The sequence below is a fragment of the Monodelphis domestica genome, chromosome 3 (assembly GCF_027887165.1).
Source record: "Monodelphis domestica isolate mMonDom1 chromosome 3, mMonDom1.pri, whole genome shotgun sequence".
In the NCBI taxonomy this organism is placed as follows: Eukaryota; Metazoa; Chordata; class Mammalia; order Didelphimorphia; family Didelphidae; genus Monodelphis; species Monodelphis domestica.
In genome coordinates this window covers 314,312,383-314,336,837 of record NC_077229.1, presented here as the reverse complement: position 1 = coordinate 314,336,837, position 24,455 = coordinate 314,312,383, and the positions used below count along the sequence as shown (strand labels likewise).

At 36.6% G+C, this 24,455-nt stretch overlaps 1 protein-coding gene across 3 annotated transcripts in view; it reads left to right on the top strand.

Annotated features, from left to right (window-relative positions):
• CYP7B1 (oxysterol 7alpha-hydroxylase) overlaps positions 1–23,956 on the top strand; it is a 295,913-nt gene extending 271,957 nt beyond the window's left edge. For all 3 annotated transcript variants that reach the window (XM_007487056.3, XM_056823981.1, XM_007487058.3), the window contains 2 exons: positions 5,608–5,783; positions 17,306–23,956. In XM_007487056.3, the coding sequence (XP_007487118.1) occupies positions 5,608–5,783; positions 17,306–17,593 (464 nt within the window). In that variant the 3' untranslated portion in view covers positions 17,594–23,956. The remainder of the gene's footprint in view (positions 1–5,607; positions 5,784–17,305) is intronic.
• The last annotated feature ends 499 nt before the right edge of the window (positions 23,957–24,455 follow it).

The window sequence follows — 24,455 nt, the reverse complement described above, 5'->3', positions numbered from 1 at the left end:
TTGAGATATGTAAAGCACTTTATGCTTTACCTCATTTTGTCCTGCTAACAACCTTGGGTGAAGCTCCTACAGTTATCCTCATTTTGCAAAAGAAGAAACTGAGGCATATGGAGGTCAAGTGATTTAGATAAGACCACACCACTTGTAAGAAGGTGAGGATAGATTTGAACTCAGTTCTTAATGAATCCAGACATCTTTACCATAGGCATTCTTCATCTATTTGTTATTTCCTTTGTACATGGAGAGGCCAAACTTTTGAGCCACTACAGATTTCTTGAAGGTTTTATAATGTGTTGGGCTTGATGTAATCAGAAAAAAATATCATCCACAAATAGGAGCATCTGGAGGACCTCAACATCAACAGATCTATCAGAAGTTGAGGAAGTTCTTCCAGCACATTGAGTGTATCCCCATGGAAAACTTTTGGGAGGATAAGGAACAAAGTTACAAGGGATCACAAGCATAGGTGGTCTATAATAAGCATCATTAGGTGAAACTCCCAGATTGATGAGATCACAGATTATTCATTTGAATATGTGAATAAGCCCCTTGAGTCCAGGGATCATAGTATAACTGCAGGCATTGCATATAGCAGGCACTTAATTTATTCTTATTGAGTGAAAGAATAAAGTAATGATGAACTTAGTGCCCTATAGTTCGGTGACTCTAATGCTATATCTCTAAATGCAGAATGAAGTATATTTTAAGTAATTAAAATATAAATTGAAATTTTAAAATCCATCTAAAATATTCAAATGTTGAACCAATTTTTTAAAAAATTGTCTGGCTTCATTCCACACTCTTCAACTCACCTATTCACATAGATAAATGGTGGAGAACATGTGTTCTATGTTAAGACATCCACAACTTGATACATAGTGGAGACATGTTTTTGTCCAGTAAATTAGAAATGCTTCACATCTAGATCCCACCACATCCTTTCGCTCCTGTCTTCAAAGTCTGTACATAAGGCAAAACTGGTAAGATGACAACATACCTAATGTTGGCCTTTCCACCATCTTCCACAGCATTGATTGTGTCCATTGGCATTCCTAGGAGAAGAGATTATATAGCAGTCAATACCAATTCTTAAGATGGTCACAATTAACAAACTTCCATGTCAAAGTATATTCATTTCACAATAAAGATGAGTACATGTCAGTGACCTGCTCTAAGTGGACAAAGTGCTAAACTTAGAGACTGGAAGTCTAAGTCTGAGTCTTTGATTCCCTTCTCAGACAAATACCAGTTCACAACTGAACAAGTCCATGAGCCTCCAGAGCCTCAGTTTCAGCTTTTATAAAATGGGGATAATAATTCTATGCTCTGTATCACACAGGGTTGTTGTCAGGAAAGTGCTTTGAAATCCTTAGATTGCTATACAAATTTGAGTTATTATTTATATTATACCCTGCCCTTTATTTTTGGGTGCCATGAGCTATGGTAAATGAAGATCATCTGTCAGTTTTTGCAGCCCAATTTTTGAAACTTTTGAGTGCAAAAACGATATGTATATCTCCATCTGACAGCATTCCTTTTATTTTGCTGCCTTTGTGTGCTGTCACACAGGGAAGTCCTCTTGCTACAGTACATCACCAAGGGCTTTAGAATATATAACTGCCCAGAAAACAACTTTGTGTACAAAGAGAGCAAAGGAAAGAGCTGTTTTCTGGCTGTAGGAAAGCATCTATGGAGAATCACAGTGGTGATGGTGATGTCATGTCGGAGCTTGAAAGGGAAGTCTGTTTTCTGTGATGTGCTGGTCAGTCCTGCTCATCTGAAAGCACAGACATCCTCCTCAAATCATCACTATGGCTATTGTTGGCATGCTGTGATGCATAGTGTAAATGATCACAAAAATATTTGCATATGTAATAGCTATTTTTCCTATAATCCACTCTAATAATTAGAGTACTCCATTACTTGCTAAATATTAGTATAAATTAGCAATCCATTATTTATGATAAGTTTTAGGATTTAAAGATAGAGATTGTATTTAATTAAAATTAACTTACATACGAAAGCCAAATGAACTAATGATTCCCAGTGACCTTTTATTACCTGCAGTCCCTTGTCTGGGCTAGATGATTGACAGCTTGTTGTTTGGCTACCATGTTGTATTTCAGCTGACAAGACTTTTCATTTTAACTCAATTTCCCTGCCTATCACAAGCTGGTGGCAGGCCAGGCTCAAGTCACCCAGTTTTGCCTCAGCAGCTTGCTCTATTTCTCATTAGTACGCATTTATTCAGTGGAAATTGGAAGACAAATGCTTGAAGGCATGCGAACTAAGTATAGCAAATTAGGTTTAAAGACTGAATATTTATAAGTATATTGAAACAGGGTTTCTTTTAAAAAAATTTAGAGTGAATTGAGAACTAAGTGCTAGCTTTGGTATAAAAGAAGTGAAGATAGAAGTAGGAGGATTCTAAGAATAACAATACTACGAGCTTTCTCTTTACATTTTGGAAATCTGTAAGAAAAAAAAACTCTCTGACAACACCTTATCAAAAAGCAACCTGGCTTCTCTATGATATGGAGCTTGTACAAGGAAGTTTAGCACCTCATGTGTAAGAAGGGGGGAAAAATGAGGGTCATGTTCATTTGCTGCTTGGTTATCCCTTGGTATGCTTTAAATTGCCTTGTTTGTTCGGCACTCGCACAGAAACAGATGTTGCTGTACCGTGCTGGATAATTTACTGGTCCTCATGGTGCCGAATTGAAGTCCTCTTGAGCTGCCCAGCTGGTCTGTCAGTAGCGCTGGCTGGTGTCTGCCGAACTATGACAACTGCAAGTAGCTGCTGCAGCTTTTAGTGGGTATTTGTCATTCTTTCAACTTAGCATTTTTCCCAGATAGATAGATAGATAGATAGATGGATACATACATACACAGATACATCGATACATGGATGGGTGGGTGGGTGGATGGATAGATAGATAGATAGATAGATAGATAGATAGATAGATAGACAGACAGACAGATACATACATCGCTACATCAATAGTTATGACTAGATACATAGATACATGAATACATGGATACGTAGATGGACGGATGGATGAATAGATAGATAGATAGACAGACATATAGTCGATACATATATACATCGATACATAACTAGACACATGAATACATGGATGGATGGATAGATAGACAAATAGATAGACAGACATATAGTCGATACATATATACATCGATACATAACTAGATACATGAATACATGGATGGATGGATAGATAGACAAATAGACATAAATATATAAATATAGAGATAGATATAGAAATATGGAGATAAAGATAGATATAAAAATAGAGAGAGAGATAGACAGATACATATATACATATATAGATACATCGATACATACATAGATACATCGATACATGGATGGATGGATGGATAGATAGAAATATAGAAATACAGAGATAAAGATAGATATAGAAATATATATAGAGAAATGATAGATAGATAGATAGATAGATAGATAGATAGATAGATAGATAGATAGGCAGATAGACAGATAGACAGATAGAAAGAAAGATAGAGGGGCTTTCCAGAAAAGAAATTCTGTGTGTGTGTGTGTGTGTGTGACATTGCAGACAGACCCACATAAGCTTCTCTCTCCTTTGTTGATCATAATGTGACTCATTACTTTTGTCATCTAATGATTATCAGCATGATTGCTCCGAGCAAGAGCCAAGCTTGCCTTCCACACATAACTGGTACTGGAAGGTAAGACAGATTTGTCATTTATGATCTGACCACTAAGCCATACTTTGTGCTCCATTATTGTGATTAACTCCTGCATAAAATATGCTTGCCCAATTGTCATTTGTGATACTGCAATGGGTCCAGACTGTCCTGCTTCCTGGGAATAAGTCAGCCAATAGGCTCTGTGTTATTTAGGTTGTTAAATGCGAACCTGCCATCTCACAAGAGACACTCCAGGATTCTTTTGCTTTCTTCTTCCTCCACCCTCCTTTACTGGACTTGTTGGGGGAACATATGTCAGCTACCATTTCCCAACAACAGGCTAAAATGGTGTTATCCCCTTACAGGGTTTTCCGAGGGAGCTGACAGTATCTGATTGGGGCTGAGCCTTTGCCTTTGTACCCTGGAAAGTTTGGTTGCCCATGCTGCCAGTTGAAATCTATCGTGTCAGGTGCCTTGTGGCTATCCACAGTTGAGGCCATGTTCTAGAACCAAAAGTTGTTGGTGTGTGGTGTGTGTGTGTGTGTGTGTGTGTGTGTGTGTGTGTGTGTATGTGTGTGTGTGTGTGTGTGTGTTTTCCTGGCTTCCTCATCAACAAGCCGATTTGACTCTGCCTGATTATAGTAACGAAGGCAGTCTAAAAGAATATGCACAACCTCATTGTACGTCACATCGAATCACTACCCTGGCCACACAAAACTGACCGCAGCCTCATTTCTTTAGACAAATGCATGCTTAAGGAAAAACCTCCTGCGACAAAACATTCAAGCCTTCCCCCACCCTTTTTTTTGTTATGCAAGCTGGGCACAGATTTAATTTTTAGTGAAATCAACTTTATCTTTTATGCAGACACAACTCTGCTGTGAAGTGCTCATCTTTAATAATGTAACCCGAGTTCCGTGGGCTACAAAGCCCTGCTTAACTGGTCACAAAGAGGGAATTTGTGTGTGTGCCTATGTGTGTGTGTGTGTGTGTGTGTGTGTGTGCATATGTTTTACTGCAAACTATAAACATAGCCACTTATCATTTTGTGAGAAATAAACTATTTGAGGCTGTTTTTGAATTAATGAATAGAAAGAATTAGGTTTTATATTCTAGCCCCCATCCCATACATGCTGGAGGAAAAATAGTCAGTTTTGATTATGAAGAGAAAGATGCAGACCTAGACAGGAGCTACATCCTGATATGCATGCTATCAGAATGATTTATGCAAATTATGCATATTATTCCCAAAGGAATTCCTCCTCAAACTGCCAGGATAAATTGCCGGAAATTAGCCATAAAATCTGTCGTGCTAGGAGCAAAAGGTGAAGGCCACTGGGAAAGCAAGGACGTTCAGTTTCTGGAGTCTTCCAGGACATGATAGGGCCTGATCTAGGTCCTGAGAAGGCTGTGGTTTCTCCTGAATAATGTAAAAGTATTTTCCCAACAAATCCTGAATCACACTTTATTTACCACTGACATATGAAAATGTATGCTATTAAGGGCCTCAATCCTTCTTTAGCCACTAATCCAGCATTGGAAAATATCAGTAATTTTCAGAGATGAAGCAATCTTTCACTAAATTGTATGGTTTCCCCCAGAAGCTTGAACAAAGTGAAGGGCTGCTTAGAGCTTGTAAGAGCCTTTTCAAACCAACTGGGAATATCAGGCATACTACTCTCAGATACCAAAGTATCCAAGTTCGAGGGAACATGGCGGCTCAAGAGCCTCTTTTGCCTCCTTCCCACTCCACACTGGTAACTTCTGACATCACAAGGTCCTTTTGGTCCCTGGTGGCTATGTTCAAGAAAACATTCTTTTCAAAACTGATCCTTTTTGCAGATAACATGGAAAACTATCTAGTCTTCTAAGAAACTATCATTTAATAACTAATTGTTGATTCTTTTCTTACTACAGATAGTATCATTTTTGAGGCCTTACGAATGATTTCAGCTTCTGCCAATTTACGTGTCAATGAAGAGGATTTCACCCTAAGTACAGATAAAGGAGAAATCAATCTGAGAAAAGGAGATAGCATAATCATTTACCCACCAATGCTGCACTTTGACCCAGAAGTCTTTGAACAGCCTGAGGTAAACATTCAGCTTATAGTTGCTACTTATTTTTCAGGCTTCTAGTTTATAGCCTTTAAAGGGAATATTATTTATATTCTGTTGTTCCTCTAAACAAGGTGGGGGGGGGAGTCTTCCTACTTTATGCTGTGTTTTCTAGTTCCTATAGAGCATAGGATCATAGATTTTTCAGTTAGAAGGAATCTTTGAAGTCATCTAATCTAATCCTCCCATTTTCCAGATGAATAGCTAAAATCCTGAGAAGTGAAGATATTTGGGAAAGGTCACACAAATTATAGAAAGTGATGCAGCTATGATTTGCACCCATATCTTCTGACCCAAATCTAGCCGTTTTTATACTGTACCACATGAATCCAAAGAAAAATATGGCGATAAAGCTATTGTTCTTCCGTATTTTGACTTCCACAAATGTTATTATAAACATGGGTATTGTTTGGCAGGAGATCATTGGATAGAAGCTTAAGAGTGAAAGGAAGCATTACACAAAGTTAGAAAATAATGGAGCAGGTATATATTATCAAATAATGTAAACTTTCTAGTTCAAGGTCTGTGAAGTATGATTGACTCTTTAAAACTCTTAACACTAGCAGGGTTTTCTTTGCCTCAGAAGCTTTTTTTTAACCTCTCATCATAGGATTTGCCCCTTCTTGATCAATTATTATGGTGTTGTGAACTTGTGTTTTTAAAACTGTTGCTTTGACTCTGAAGCTCTGGGTATAATTGTGTCATCTCCTTGTATTTTTTTCTGAAGCTGGAGTTAATGAATATCAAAGACTGGAAATTAATCCACCCTGGCTCTTCCTTTAATACAGCCTCCCAAGTTCACCACCTGCATGCAAATTGAATGTGGTCCTCCTCTTCCCCAGCTTTGAGGGAAGGGATGTTGTGACAGTAATCTTTGTAGTGAAATGTAATTTCTGAAAGGTGAATTTCTGTGTCCTTTTATACAGGTTCATGGCAGGATCATTTTCAGATATGCCATCTGAGTAGATAGATATTTTTGTATCTGACAGGATTAGAATATAGTCTTAATTTATAAAGTTAGAAAAGGTTGGGGTGAATCACAAAAAAAAAGGAGAGATTAATTTTTATCTGTGAAAGCATTTTGGAAAAAATCTCCAAAATGCTGTACTTCTCTCAAAAAAGTATCATCATTGTTCTCTTCCTCCTTCTCCTTTTCTTCCTCACCTTCATTTTTTGGAAAGTACCTGTTAGGGTTGTAAAAATAGAATCTGGATATTTATTTTAGATCCTCTACTATTTGTTTCTTGTTGGCCTTCTTTTCCTTGTTTGCAGAATGGAATGATAATACACTGCCCTTTTAAAAAGGGTTTTTGTGAGATCAAAATGCTTCATAAAATTATGTTTGTAACTTATGATTGTTTTCACTACATACTCTGAGCCAGATCTTTGGTGGTGGCTTCCATAAAACCTAGCTAACATATATTTCAACCAGTTGCAAGGGAGTCAGAGACTGCAATGTTCTGAACTGAAGAGCGGTCATCACTAGGAACAACATTTGCACTCATAGCCTACTCTAGTGTAAACACTACATGGGGTCTGCTAGATTCACATGTCCAAAAATTGAGCTCAAAAGTTCCTTCAAATTCCTACCCCTAAATTTCTAGCTTCCTATCTTTTGCTGTAGTCCAGTTATTTTTCAATTGTATATGATTCTTTGTTACCCTATTTGAGGTTTCCTTGGCAAAGATACTGGAGTGGTTTGTCATTTCCTTCACCAGCTCATTTTACAGATGAGGAAACTAAGGCTAACTGGATTAAATGACTTGCTCAGGGTCATACAACTATTAAGTATATGAGGCCACATTTGAACTCAGGAAGATGAATCTTTTTGACTTCAGACCCAGTATTCTACCTACTGTATCACCTCTCTGCTCCAATCCTACCAGGCTTTTAATTGAATTATAAACTCGATTAATATTAAAAATTGTACTCTAAATATGTATATCAGCAAATAAAAAGCACTTATTATGTATTCTTCATTCATTCTTTTAATGTGTTCCCACTGGTTAGAAAAAGGGATGGTGTAGAAACAGCTTAAATAAAATCTATAACCCTCTCTAACAAGTCTAGGCTATCATAGATTCCAAAGTCTTACTTCCTCAAAACCAATGGTTTTTCAACACAGCAAAGGTGTCTTTACTCCACGTATTAGCTATTTGACCCTGATCAAATCAGGTAATTTCATTCATATCTCAGTTTCCTTAGCTGTAAAATGAGGAATAACAACTTACGTTATCTGCCTCATAGAGCTGTGGGAAAAGTACTTTGTCACCCTTAAAGTGATTTATAATTTCCTATAGAGAACTAATATATTAGTTCAGCCTTGAGATTTTAAATGATCAAGTAAAATGTAACTGAGAAAATATTACAATCATCAGGCTTTCCAAAAAACATCACGAGCCTTTAATGTAGTGATCTCCCTGGTCCCTCACCTTATTTCCTTGCCTTTTACAGGTTTTAAGATTTTTTATGACAGAAGCATGTACAATCAATAGGGGGAAATAGCTCTGTGTGTCTGCCAGTGTCCCACCTGGTCCTGTCATAATAGAGTGGTTCTGGCAGTGGGGGCACCACAGTCTCATGCCAGGGAGCCAGAGGTGCACTGCATGGCATGAGTGAGCTCTCTAAATGCCCTGAAGTAGCCTGCCCCACCCTGCTTTCCTAAAAAGTGACCTCTAAGGCCAGAACAAATCTCAAGAAACGTTTCTGGAGAAAAAGCTAAGTCTAGTCCTCTTCTAAGAAGAAAGCTGTATTCTCACACCTTGTCACATGGGAAAGGATACAGAGGTCTCCTGTGTATATATGTGCTTGTTATGTGTGTATGTTGGGGGGAGGATTGATCATGAATGAATGAATGAATGAATGATTAATCAAAAACATTTATAATATAATAATTATATAATTATATAAATGTATTTAACTATTACAATATAATTCTATAATATAACATTATATGTATTATATCATATATAACACTATTAAGTAACATTTCTATATTTATATTTATATCAACTTTAATGTTTATAAAATGCTTTATGACTATCATCTCACTTTATCATCAACAATCTTGGGAGGTAGATAATACTATTTCCCCAATTTTACAGATGAGAAAACTGAGATAGGCAAAAGTTGTGACTTGCTTAAGGTCACATAGTAAATATCTGAGGACAGATTTGAACTTTTTTTCTGACACCAGGCTTAGCTCCTCTATCTACCTTACTATGTGCCAGGAATTGTGCCAAGCACTGGAAATAAATATGTAAATGCAACCTCTGGGTTCTTTCCTATTACCTTCTCTGCTTTCCTACTAATTTCCCACTGCAATGCTTCTCCCATTGATTAGCAATTAATATCAATTATACTAAAGACTTAATTACCTTTTAGAAATGACTGTTTTCTAAGGTGTGTAATGCAAAACAATTAGGACCAAACACACTTCTAGGGCAGTTAGGTGGCCAATGAATAGAATACAGGGCTTGGAATAAAAAAAAAAACAACTCATCATCATGAGGTCAAATGCGGCCTCAGATACTTCCTAGCTAAGTGACCCTGGGCAAGTCATATAACTTTGCCTCAGTTTGTCATCTGTAAAATGAGCTGGTGAAGGAAATCACAAACCACTCCAGTATTTTTGCTAAGAAAACTCTAAAATGGGGTCACAAAGAGTTGGATACAACTGAAACAACTGAACAACAACAAAATGCTCCCAAACCAGAGCATGTTCTCCCATGTAGAATAAAGAGTATGGTAAACTGGGGCTTAGAGCCCATGTGGCAAAAGAAGAGTACCATAGCTCCTGGAAGTCCTTCTGACAGAAGTCTATTCTTCTCTTTTATGGAGTAAAGTTCCACTTGAAGTTCCTCACAGGCATAGTGTGCTATCAGCTAGGCTCTATGAAGTCATGAAGCAGTCTTTCCTCAATAGGTCTACTTTGTCCTAAATACCCGATGTAGATACTCCTATGAGCCATTAATATCCCAGGGAATGATTCAAGGATATTGATGAGAAATCCAAATCCTCAGACTCTCGGAGTTCCCCTGGTCATCTTTTTCTCAAGGAAGACCGAGGCTCTTTTCCTCCTTCTTCTCCCATCAAGTGATTCCCTCTCAGAGACGTGGCTGGACATGCTCTGCCCTGGATAATAACTTGGTTCCAAACTGGCTTACTATCTTTAGAAAATCCACAGGGCAGGACAAGGTATATTAATTTAATGTCTTTTATTAATTGATTGATCAATTCATTAGAGATGTTCTCACCTGATAAATATATCAGAGTTATACTATCTTGTTAGTTACTTTTAAGAGAGGTCGGATGATTGATTGATTCAATTGGCTGCAGCCCTTCCACTCTTACCCATTTAATAGCTGCTGCCTCAGCCCATCTTTTGGAGTATATTTAGTAAAGTACAGATTCTTAAGGCTTTAGTAGATTTCTAGTGACTTGGGGATGTTCTGAATTGTTATTTGAAAATTCTTTCCCCGATATCTTGTTCTAAAGAGTTCCAGGGAAAGTTTTATTTGACTCTAGCAATTAATGTTTTCCCATACTTCTAATAATACATGTTGATAAAATTATTAAAAATCTCTGTACAAAGTTCTAAGAATGACTATTTGCCATAGTACTTTCAAAAGATCTTCCCCAGTTCATCCCCTAAATGAAACCAAGAAAATGGGGAGGGAGGAGAAGATCTCCCTGTTCAGAAAGAAATTCTAGACCCTTACATAGTTCCTGAGCAAATATAGCCACATCAAACCCCTAGAATCCACGGTGAGGATCTATTCCTCTTCCTCTCTTAAGGGGGATGAGGAGGGTTCTGTGTTCTGGGTCCAGCTCAGTAACAAGTGCTATAACAAACTGTTGCTAATTGGACTATGAGGGGTGTGGGATGCATTTTACTGCTTGCCCTCTCCTTTTCCCAACAAGGAGCCCTACTACTCTTGACCCAAACAAACAAGCCAATTTAGTACTGGATTTTTAGTAAAAGAAAAACAAAGTAAGCACCCAACTCTAAAGGAAAACATAATCCTACAGAGATCCCAGAGAATATGGTTTCCACCTTCAAACTAGCATGTAAGGCTCCCAGATGAAGATTATTTTTCTCCTAAGAGTTCTAGGGGTATTCCTGAAGGATTCCGAAGTTGCTTCTCTAGTTGCTCAGGAGCCCTGATCTGGTGTGTTCTCTCTGTTATGATTAAAATCCCTGAAGACAGTATCTTAGTCTTATAATTAAAATTTATTAAATAGCAAAAAGTAGGCCAGAGAAAGAGAGAAACAGCATGAGCCACATGTGGCTGGCTAGTTCTTTTTGCCACCTCCCCTGTGAGCAGGCAGATTGAGCCCTGAGCCAGCAGTCTGCCTCCTAAATCCTTCGTTCCAAGGAAAGAGAGTGACTTCCTGCCCCCTCCACCAATTTATGCTCTTCATGATGTCCATTTCCTGAACCTCTCAGTCTAGTAAAAGGCAGGTTTTCCAGATGCCAGAAATAACCTTGTGGTATTTAAAATAGCTGTATAGAACATATACTGTGTCTCCTACCATGGTAGACAAAAGGAGGGAGGACACTCATGGCATTAGGAAGATACAGCTCAGAGCTTCAACTTCGAGATTTTTCTGCTTTAAAATCAAAAGGTTGTTTGGGGAGCTAAAAAGGAAGACAGATTAATAATAACTTCCTCCACCTCAATACCGCTTCCTCAATTAATATCATCCTAATATCATGTAATTAATTATCTAATTGATTTCTCCTCCATATCAATTAACCAATTAGCATCTTACAGAGTGAGATTCACTGAGAAGATATAGCAAGAAATTAAAAAACAAAACCTCCCTCCTTCTAAGCAACTATTTGTTCTGCAGTACAGTGGGCTCAAAATTAAGGCGATTGCTACAAAGCATTTCCCTTAACAAGTTTACTTTGTATTGTGGCATAGCCATTGGATGAGTTGCCCTGTTGCTTATAGGGCACAACGTCGTGGCTGCTGGGTTTCTTTCCTTTATAGCTGGGTCAAACACTGCTTAATTTGTCTCCTTAACATATTGGCCAGTTTAATTTTGACCACATTGTTCATATTCCCAATCTGGAATAGTTCTCTGGAGACCTTGGAAGGCAGAAGCATTTTCTTTTTGCTTCCTTCCTTAGTACCATATGTGAAAGAGTCTACAATAGCCAGTATTGCTCAGACCTTAAAACAATTCCACATGAACAAGACATGTAAGGTATCCCCCAAATATAAACTTATGCGGATAAACAAAGAAATTTTTACAAAATTTATCTGGTTATTGCTTGCCTAGTAATTAATAAAGACCTGCCTTTATGATTAAAATGGCCCTCTTTGACTCAAGGAAAATAAATAAAAATATTTAAAGAAAATCCAGGTTCCTATCTTAAAAAGAAATGTGATAGCTAGAAAATTTTTCAGAGTATGTGGGATTTAGGAGTTAGGATCAAATGGAAGTGACTCCTTCAACTTCTGGTGAACAATCAGACTGTTTTGGCTTAGTGCTTATGTGGCTACACTCATTAGGATACCAAGCGCTCTAAAAATAATCACTAGGATCAGGAGAAACTGAAGTACTCGTTCTCTGGCTCTATCACTAAGATATCCATCCTCTGCTCTTGAGCTACAGGCACAAATTGGATTCAAGACAGTACTATTCGTTTCGGTATTTGAAATAATATAGGAAATATACATTTTCCCAAGATCCCTGAACCACTTATGGAATCCAACTGAAGGTCCACAAAAACAATATTCCTTAGTTTCCCTACCTACCAGAAGCTCACTGTGGCCTTGCCACTGAAAGGACAATGAAAATGGAATTCTGAACTCACCTGGCAATAAGATAAGCAGGTTCAATGGAAGCAGAAAGAAACAGGATCCTGTGAGCCTGAACTAAATATACAGCTCTCACAGATGACTCTTCCTCACTTCATGCCCCAAACTCTATCCACTGTACCACCCAGCCACTTAACTGGGACTTCAGGGAGGTCATCAGGCAATGCAGAGGAGGGAGACCTTCCAGGCATAGTGGACAGCCAGACAAAATGCCCGAAGTCAAGAGATGGAGTGTTTGGTCATAGAACAGCCAGGAGACTAGTGTTACTGAATCAGACTATGTATACAATAATGTGACAATAATATGGCATATTAAGACATAAGCATGTCATTAAGCAGAAATTGTCACAAAGAAATTTGTCTGACCTGTAAAGAGAAATATCAGAAGACTGGCTGTGCAAATACAGCCTTAAAAGATAAAGAAGAAAATCCTAGTTGTTTTTTTTTTCTCTCTTGCCATCTTCAGACTAGGAGCTCTGAAAAAGAGAGCCCTGGATAGAGAATCTTTCAGTTAGGTTCTTACACACACAGGAGCTCCATATTTATCCCACAGTAAACTCTTCCTTGAAAAGCAGGTGGCGGAATTCTTCTTCCTACAGACACATTCAGAAACCAGAGTAAAGAAGACTCAAAACTTAGGTGATAAAGGGAAGGAGGGGGTTGACATAGGCTTAAAAGTCTTGATGCTTAGTAGTCCATCCTCTCTCCTTCCTGGAGCCCTCCTAAGGTCACCCTTAGGCATGGTGTGACTTGCACCCAGCATCCTCGCACAGTGTTGACTCTACCTTTTCTCAGCGTAGTGAGTTTGTCTTCGGGTTCTCATGTATATATCACCTCCAGCTGTTGCTATCCTGGGGATGCTTCTGGATGCCTAGTGAGAAATTGAAATCCTCCAACTTTTAACGTGCACAAATTTAGTGTTGAAGGTGGGAAAGAGACAAGACTCATTCTTCTCCTCCTTCCCTTTCCCCTTACCACCCAAGCCATTCCGTCCCAGGGGGTTGACTGGACCTGTTAGTCCCCTGCTTGCCATCGTAATAATAATGCTAGGTTCTAAACTAACTTACTATTTTATCGAAGACCTAGAGGGAATAACAGGGTTTATATTCATTTAATGTCTTTGAGTTAGTCATTGATTCAATAGGGATATTCTCACCTAATGAAGGTATCAGGATGAGGTAGCTTGTTAAGTTAGTTAATAGATGTAAACAAGAAAGTCTCTCCCCTCAAAGTTTACATTCTAATAGAAGGAGATAGCACATTTTGGGGAGTTATGCTTAGGGAGGTATGTTTTAAATAGGGAGGTCTGAGAGAATGGTGATTAGAGCCAGGAAGAAAATTGTCATTTCCAGATTAACTTGTTGATTAAATTGCTGGTCACAGAGCTAGAGTTGGAATTGGAGGTTTGGGGTAGGTAGGCTAGTTTAGGAAAGTGTGGCAGCCTAAAAAGAGAGAGAATTTTCTCCCTGAAGTATCAAAAGGACCAGAGAGTTTTTGCTTCTCTTAGGTAGAAGGATAAGAAGAGAGGAAATGCCTCACCTGGAATTCTTGGTATTTTCTTTTAAAATCTGACCATGAATTTTGTGACTGAAGGAAAAACATGTCACTAAAATATATCCCTTCTGTTAATGAATGCATGACTGGCATATGTCTACCACAAGCCATGTCCTATGTGTCTGTACTTTCTCAAAGTCTTTCCTAAAATGAGGATGTACATCCTTTTTTAACTTTATTTATAGTGAAAGAACTAAACTGATCCATGTGAGATAGCTCAGAGTAGTTTGATTTGCATTTCTGTAATCAATGATGATCTATAACCCTTTTTCATTTAGTTTTATATATATAATATATATATATATATGTTTCTGATGTCTTCATCCAAAAATTGCTGATATCTTTTGACCACTGGGGCACGGCTCACATTCTTATAAATGTGGCAAAGTTCTCTTATCTATTTGTGATATGAAACTTCTAATTAAAAACTGTTTATAACTTTTCTCCATTGATTTTCTTCTTTTTTTCTGATCTTGACTACATTAGTTTTCTATTTCTTAGTATGAATATCCTCTACTGTCCTCCCTTATCCCCTTGTCTTCCTTTAATATTCTTGCTTAGCATATCCCCTTGTTCTTTTTTCCTAACCTATACATCCTTCTAAAAGACCCTCTTACCTTTATCCCTCACCTGCTTCCTTAAAAGTTAAGAAAAATTTTACCCTTCTATGTCCACTTTCAGAGAAAGAACCAATAAAGAGAAATAAGGAAGACATAGTTTTATATACATACATCTTTTTGTCAAATGATGCCTTCTTTAAGGAGGGGGGGTAGTTATTTGATAGTTATTAAAAATCACTATTACTTTTTATTGCTCTTTTCTCCTCTCTTTGAATACTCCTACTGTTCCATCACCACCTCCAATTCTGTTTGGGTACTTTGCTTTAGTGGAAAGGTGGTAAAGTTTGGATTCTAAACGCCTGGGGTCCAAATCATGACTGAACCACTTCCTTGACTTTGGCAAGTCACTTAACTTCTCTAGGTCTCAGTTACCAAGTTGTAAAATGAAGTAATTGGAGTAGATAATCTTTAACCTTCCATCTAACTCTAAATGTATAATCATATGAATGAAGCCTCAAAACCTTGGCAAAGGGGGAGGACCTTAATTTTTAAAATATAAAAAATGATTTTGAGACTCCATCATTACAGAATTATATATGAATCAGGTATGTATGTATATCTTTGTGTATTTGCAAATGGAAATTCTGAGAAAACGGTGATGGAATACTTGACTTTTTTCTGGGTTAATTTTGACAAGGCCAAACCATGGGCTCAACCAATCAAACACTGGTTGGTAAAAGTGGTTTCTCTAATCAGATTCAGGCAAGGAGATAAGGAAACCACTTTTCCAGTGGTTTTAGAAACAAGCTATCTACGATGGTATTTTTATTGCAAGTTGCAGCATTGTCTACCTGACTAGCTTTTTTGCACTGGACTTTATCAGTTAGTTCATGTGAAAGTTGTGCACTGAGCAGGTCTGATGCTAATGAGGGGCCAAGCACAGGAAGGAGCTGACCATTTCCATGCACTGCACGTGCACTAATTGAATAAATAGCTTAATTCACCATAGGCTGAAATAAGGTCACCCAGCCTTTTCTCGAAACTCAAGTGATATTGGAACCATCACATTTTGGCAGCAAAGAGAAATTAAAATGACAGGCCCAAGACTCGAGCTAAACTGTGTCCATAATATTTCTATTATAAATAATGTAACTTATATGAAAATGGATTTAAACAGAGAATTAACCCCAAGGGGTTTCTTATTTTGAATTCATTCCAATAAAATTTCCATAAGGAAAATATTTTTTTAAAAAAGGGCATGCAGTCAATATTTTATTAATTGGAGCCTAGAACTAGCAGTCCTCTCTCTAACTCCTCACCCCTCTTTAATTGTCAGTGAGTGACTAAGCACTGTCCTAACAATAATTTAACAGGCAATTTCCACTTACGAATAGGCTTTGTTCCAAAAGTCTGCTTATAAATTAATTGTATGATACTTGCAAAGTATTTTCCTACAGAAGCGATGCTATAAAGGATGGTTAGGCTCCCAAAGGCAGTTCACAAAAGCCTTCCTAATGAGTAGTATGATTAAGAGCTTACATTAATTAATAAACCACAAATTGTTTTCTTTATAACAACTTTGTAAGGTAAGTATCCCTATTCCAGTCTTATAGATGATGAAACTGAGGCTGGAAAAAATTGGATAAGCTTTGCCCAAGGACATGTGGCTAAAGAATGGCAAAAGCAAATTTTGAACATCATGTCTTTGGCTTTCAAGTTACTGTGTTGCCTGTCTTGGAAAGTACTAATAATGGCTCTCAATTTGATCCCCCTTTAAACCCTAAACCCTAAGTACCGAAATCTACTGAAATGGACAAAAGAGGGAGGGGGAACAAGATAAAGGATCATATCTTCTTTATGTGCCCCTAGTGGAGAAGAAGCCCAGAGGTAGTAGTCATGGTGGGGAGCAGCAGCAGCTGCTGTGCCATCATCTATTGCTCTATCCAGCTATTCACACATATAAACAAGTATACATATTGTTCACACCTAATACATATGCATATTTGTGCATGGGCAGGCACCCATGTATATCTGAGTACTTCCTATCGTTAGTGTTCTTAAATACCTATATAGACTACACAGTCTGTGCATAGAGAAATGCACTTGGAGTCAAGATGACCTGAGTTTGATGCCTATGTTAGACATTAATTAGCTATGTGACTTTGGGAAAGTCATTTAATTTCTATCAGCCACAATTTCTTCTCCTGTAAAGCAGAGTTAATAAGAGTCTTAACTTTTCAAGGTTGTTGTGAGGATCAAAGGAGTTTGCCAACTTTAAGCATTATATAAATGCAGGTTAATGATAACAATAATAATAATAAAAATGGAAAATGGCAGGACTCGTGGAATTTTTTTCATTTCCATTTGGTGTGCAGGAACCAATTTGCTGATAGTATTTTAGTTACACAGGAAGTTATTCAAGTTTGACTTCTTGAAAGGGATAAACTTTTGGGGACAACTTTGAAGTCAGAAAGAGAGAAATTTACAGGTATCATATTGAATGAATTTCATGTCATTGAGTAATTTTGATAATCTCCATTGTTGTTTATAGGAGTTTAAGTTTGATCGTTTTGTAAAAGATGGCAAGAAGAAAACAACTTTTTTCAAAAGGGGACAAGAGCTGCCATATTGCCTAATGTCGTTTGGATCTGGAATCACCAAATGTCCTGGCCGATTCTTTGCAGTGTTTGAGATAAAGCAGTTACTTATTCTCTTGTTTATGTTTTTTGATATGGAATTAATTGAAAAGGAACCTCTACAATTCAGGAAATCTCGAATGTTTTTTGGTATCCAATGTCCTCAGTCAGATGTTTCCTTTAGGTACAAGCTAAGATGTTAAAAAAAAAAAAAGAGGAGGAGGAGAGAAAAGATGTTTGCTCGAAATAACACTATCTTCCCCTTCTACCCCCAACCCCCACACTTTTTTGGTTCTATTCTGGAAATGGAATTGGGTTGTTCTTGTTTTTTTTTTTAACATATTTGCATATTAAGGGGTGCTTTCATTCCATGATGCCGAGACATCTGGTCAGTCAATTAAAAAAATATAATCTGGTTTTTGAGTTGGCATGATGATGTCAAAAACATCCTAATAAGTGTCTACTTCCTCAATTGAGTAGGCTGAGTATGTTGTTTATCATATTAACCATATATACATCTTTAAGACTACATCTTACCTGTATTACTTTATTGAAGTTATTGAATTATTGAAAAATTACTTTGTTGAAGAATTCATGGGTTCTGGACAGCTTTGATTCCTAATGACCAATGGGTGCCAGTCAGAGTATATTATGGAGCTATGAATCTTCACAAACACAGATCAGAGCAAGCACATTCGAAATGAAAGTTCTGTTACTCAATGTAAAAAGTTCTATATGAATATTGCATGAAAATTTTGTTGGCAGTAAATATTACCAACAAGTTAAAAAAACTCAAAGAAGAAAATACTTAATGTTTGTGACATTTGATGAAAATGGCCTTGTCACATATAATAGCAATAATATTTTCTTTACCTGTGTAAGTTTTCATTCAGCGAGTTCTGCAGAAGATTGAGTGTTTCAATTTCATTTCAATATTTCATCATTTGAAAATGTACATTTTCCTTTTTATTGTGTTGTCTTTCTTCCTGACCCTTTTTGGAATTTTCTTGGCAAAGATACTGAAGTGGTTTGCTATTTCCATCTTCAGCTCATTTTATAGATGAGGAAATTGAGGCAAATGGAGTGAAGTGACCTGCCCAAGGTCACATATCTGGTTAGTGTCAGGGGCCAAATTTGAACTCAGATCTTCCTAACTCCAGACCTGGTGTTTTATCTGATACACCATCTAGCTGCCCATTGCTTTTTATACTACAAATGAAAAGAACAAACTTTATTTTTAAATATAATCACCTTGTTTAAGTGAGAGCCCAGTCTTCTTTGGTTGCATAGGACAATACAGGGACAGTGATCTCCTCTGTGAAAAGCTTTATTATTGGAGAGAATGTCGACATCCCTTCTCCACCGAATGTAGGCATCATTGCTATAGGACATAAAATTGTCCTTACATATAACTACCTGTTATCACTGGAATACACTGGGTTTAGAAATGAGGCACCTATTTTAGACTTTAAATTCTTCAGGACCTAAAGTTTAGTTTAACTGTGGAATTATTTGATTCTGTTTGAGTTGTCATGACAAAACAGTGCCAAACCTGAACATGTCCCTCATTTCAAATTCCTCACTGCACCTATGGCTTCCCAAAGCAAATGGTCTAAATTGAATGCATAATAGTACTCTTTCTATATATAAACAGGCAAAACAAAGACAATTGTGGTGAAAATACACACATCCAATACTTGGGCAGTTAGGGAGCATTTTGCTCATCGTCATACTAGGAGGCAAAATAACACAAGGGTTGGATTATTATTGTAGCAACTTTTCAAATGAGAATGTTAAATTCTTTGGAGCTAAATCTCCAACCCCTAAATGTCAGAGCCAGGAAGTATTAGAGAGACGAGACTTAAACCTGAAAATGGGGCGTCTTCCTCCAAATTCATACTAAATGCTGTAAAATTGTGCACGTCAGAGCCTCATTGATTCAAGTTAATGGAAGCAGTGTGTGAATTAATTATTGAGTGCTGGGCTTGGAGTCAAGAATATTTGAATTCCAATTCTACCTCAGATACTTATTAGTTGGGTCATCCTGGGCAAGTCACTTCAACAACTTCATGGACAAAATCAATGCAACAATGGTTTAAAAATGGGGGGGGGGAATAATTGGCTGAGAAAAAAAAATGCTTACATCTCATAATATTTATATAATGACCACAACTAAATAAGGTCAAGAGCCATTCTCCAGCAAATCAGTGCTTAAAGAATATGAACAGTTCTAAAAAGAATTCCAAACGGTTGGCCTTATAAAAGATCACTCCAAAACACTATTAATAAAAGAAATGTAAATCAAAATACTTCTAAAGTTTCACCTCTCACCCTGAAAATTGACAAAGATGGAAAAAGATGGAAATAGGCAATATCGTAGGGGCTATAGAAAGCTAGGCAAACTAACATATTATTGAAGAAGCTGCAAATTAGTCCAACCACTTGGAAAAGAAATTTGGGATTATATTAAGAAAATAACTAAGAGGTCCATACCCTTTGACCCAAAGGTCCTAAGACTACACATATATTTACTGGTGTCAAAGACATAAATATAAATGTAACATTTATATTATATATCAAATATAATAGAATATGGATAGCAGTACTTTTTGAAGTATTAAAAGACATTGAAACAGACACCCAAACTTAGATGTACACAAATTGGGGAAAGATTAAACAAATTGTGTAAGAATGTAATGATTTATTATTGTATCATAAGAGACTGTGACTATGAAGAATTCAGAGAAGATGGGAAAAATGAAGAACTATGACAATAATATATTCAATAACTATAATATAAATGAGGAAGAAACTGAATGCTTTCTAATTATAATGACTAAGCTTGAGCCTGAAGAAGAGATGAGAAATTATTTTCCCCTCCCTTCTTTACTGAAGTAAAGGGCTGGAAGTGGAAAACTACATATGATGTCAGACTCTGTTGATTTGTGGTTGTTTTTTTCCCATTTTGATGAACTGCTTTTTTCTCTCTTTTTATTCTTTTTTGCAAAGGATAGCTATCTGGGTTGGGGAGATACAGAGGTATATTCGCAAGATATCAGCAACAATTTGAAAATACATATTATAGTTCTGTATGAGTAAGGAATTAATAATATGGTATTATTATAGACCATGTAATATCCTTGTCTTTCTGTTTAAGGTAGATGGATAAGACTTTTAACCAGCACTATTTTGTTAATCTTTGGATACTTATATTACTAAATGAACTTGTAAATAATAAGATTTGCTTTTACATTCTGTTGTAATTCTAATTGTGGCCCTCTCCATCTTTTATTCACTCACTCACTCTTCCCATTCCTGTTATTCCCCTTAATAATAATAATCTTGGGTGTAAGAATTCTTTCCTATGCTCCTAAACTGGATGTGCTCTTTCTTTATTCCCATTTGTACTTAGTCTTGATCTGGTTGTAAAATGTTGAGGGTGGAGAGGGCCTGCTATAGGATCAAGTCCAAGCTTGCTATTTTATAGATGATGAAAATGAGCCTCAGACATAATTGTCCAAAGTCATCCAAGTAATAAATGGCAGGGTTAGAACATGAACCTAGGTCTCTTTATTATAGATGGGTTTCACTGTGCCATGTTGTTTTCCCTTTTTCTCAGTCCTTCAATCCCTTATTTCCTGCAGTTTCTGCTCCATACTCTCAAACCCCAACCTCAATCCTCACTAACTCCTACCAACTGACTCTTCTACTCCTGCTCTTGAGTGGCTGAATTCTCCTTCCTCCCAGTTGAAGCTAATCAAAAGTGAAATGGGCTGTTTCAAGAAGTAGTGGGTTCTCCCTTATAGGGGATATTCCAGCAAAGATGGGGATGACCATTTGCCAGATATATTGTAAAGAGGATTCTTTTTCAAGCCTAGGTTGGACTAGATGGTCACCAAAGTGCCTTGCAGCCCTATAATTCTGTGATTCTGCTGTCTTTTTGAACTTGGTATAAAGTGCAAGGAGTGACCACTCTGATGAAATTAGGAATCCTTAAAGAATGGAAAGAAATATGTATCCCTTACACAGAGTGAGTGGGCTCTCACATTACTACCTGGGATGGAACAAAATTAAGAATTAGCATTTTGTCTCTTCTTAATTAAGAAACAGTTTGCAAAGTAAGATTATGACTGTTATAACTGTCTTCAGTTTTTAAACTATGATAATGGATTCCATAAAGATGCTCTCGATTTTACTATCTAAAGCAATGCATTATACTATTTTATAATGATTATCCTAATCATACTCACTGATGTTTGAACTTAAATTCTGGTCGTTAAGTGATTCTTTTTCATTGCTTCCTGTGAGCAAAGTTATGGGAAATGAAAAATGTGCCACACTGCTTTAAACTGGAGGTAAATTTGGCAACAAAGATATTTAGGTACATGGGAGGGTGGGGGAATGTCACCGGCCTGTAAAAATAATTGCTTACCAGAATTACTTTTGTAATACTATCTCCTGGTTTTAAAAATAGCATTGTGTATATAAATTTATGACAAAGAAAAGGAGTACGGGGTGGGGGGAAATGTAACATCGGAAATTCCCATACCTTAGGAAAAGAATGTCTAGTGTTTCTTATTTACAAGAGGTAGTGAACTTAATTATTTGGAAAATAGTGTCTGCTGCTTCAATGCCACTCTCCCCAAAGTGACTTTCCCATCATTTAGTTTGATTCTTAGAAGTAGTCACATGGATGTTTTTCTTATGATTTGTCCACCTTCTTCTTCCCCTTCCCCCTCCAAAAAAAATCTTACTCTGTTTTGCTATTCATAAAATTTTCGACAGGGGGAAAGAAATATAAAGTCATTAGCTAATAAGCAATACCTAATATATATGTAAATACTATGACTTTGCTAGGCTTTAGTCATTGACAGCCTGCTCTTCTGAGGAAAGGGTAGAAGAAGGAAATAGAATAGACGTGATATTTCATTAGTTTGGTTTTTGACATATTATAAATGATTGCCTTTTGTCCTTATGCCAGTTATTTTTCCTTAGCTTTTCCTTTCCAAAAAAATAACACATTTTAAAAACAAAACAAAAACAACATTTAATCAAAACCAGCTAGAATAATAGTCATTGTTGACTGTTAGAATTCTATTTTACTATAAATATAACCAAGGTTAAACAATGTTTAGAAATTACTCAATAGCCAAAGAGGTGCAAACAGTTAAATTGATATCATTTAGAATGCTACAAAATATAAATTTCTAATAGATTATTAATATAAGCAAATGGAATGGCCTTCCAGTTGTCCCCATGACAGACAACTTGGGGTGTGACACTAGGACACTTGGCTTTCTTCAGAAACCAGTTGAGGTGCCTGATAGCCACAGGCTCCTGCCTTTATCTTCAGAGACACTGAAGAGATTTACTATTCCCTGTCCATGATAAAAAGTGACTTGGATCATCTGTCAGTCTCATTTTCTTTGTTTAGAATACCTTTGGATCCTGAAAATCAGATTAAATTGCATAAACAACTGGGTGACTCGGGAAATATATGTGTATTGATGATTTTAAACTTTGCCCCACACCAACCCCAATTCTACTGTTTAAAATCACAAGATTATTGGTAGGAGATCTCACACTCTCAACTGATCTTCGAAGGAAACTTTGCAACTCTCAAAGACGCTTTTCCTAGTTTAAAAAAAACACACATGAATTGCTCTTTAATTGTGATTTCTCTTTAAGTATTTGATATTGGTAATTACATACATTATTTTCAATACAACTTGGAGTTTTAAGTATATTACTTTTAAAGTTGATACTGATGGTATATTTCATGCAACAGAAAAAGTCAAAGTTCCAAAGAAAACGTTTGGATCAGCTTATCTTTTTTGTTTTCCCTAAAATTCTGACAATGTATTCTGAGGAAATGGAGCCCTAAAAAATGTTTGCTATGGGTATTTATGACAATGTCATGTTTAAGTCATCCAAATAGGCATAAATATGAAACAAATGACATTAATAAAAGGAAATTTTCAATAAGACACTAAGAAACATTCACCCACTATATCACTCTTACTCTCTGAGTACCGGCTACTTGTCATTAACTGCCTGTACTATCATTATTTGACAGATTGGAATGTTAACAAGGAATGCCTTCTCTTCGCTTTGTAATACTTCACAATGGTCTATGGAAAGAAAAATAATATTTGAAAGCACTTTGCATATTTCTATTTTGGCTGCTATTTTTAGAGGACAAAAAGTGTGTATCCAGTGTTTTGCAAATGTCTAATTCAGTAAACTTTTACAAAAAGGAAGTCCTTGTGAGCTAAATAATCATTTTTTAAAAGAAGCTTTAGCTGACTTATGACAGCTACATTTTAAAAATGTACATATGAAAAATAGATCAAGAAACACATGTGTGTCCATGCATGTGGAGTGTTTATACAACTGGCATACTTTTACATTATAACCCAAGCTTTAACAATTTTGATTAGTACTCACTCTCACAGAATTATCCCTTATTAATATGCTTAATGAAGAAATGGTTTGCAAACCCAAAAGGTAAAGGGGGAAAGAGTGTGTGTGTGTGTGTGTGTGTGTGTGTGTGTGTGTGTGTGTGTGTGTGTAAATCCTTCCTACCTTTTCCACTTTGCTTTTCTTTTAATATGGAAAACTGGCTGCCCAGTTGGAACAATCATTTAATAATTTTATTGAATGAAGATTTTAAATGGAGGGCAGGGAATAAGCCTTGCCTTTAAACTTTGGAAACTACACTTTTGAATCAGCCTGTATTTTCAGGATAATATTTCTGCACTTATTTTCACGGGTGAAATTATATTTTAGTATGTTAGAAGTTGAAGGTTGTCCAACTTCCTCCCATGATATGGAGCATTTGTCTTCTGAAGGGTAGAGTTGATCTAGACATTTAGTGGGAAAATTCCTTAAAACAATTATTTCTGCAGTAGAAATTATGCTTCCAATAAAATATGTTCACTTCTGTATTTTGAAACATTTGAAAACAATGAGTATTTTTAAAATCCGATGAACTTTACTCTGAAACTTCTAAGGGGAAGCAATCCTTGCTTTAGATAACCACTGACATACCATGTTAGTATTTGA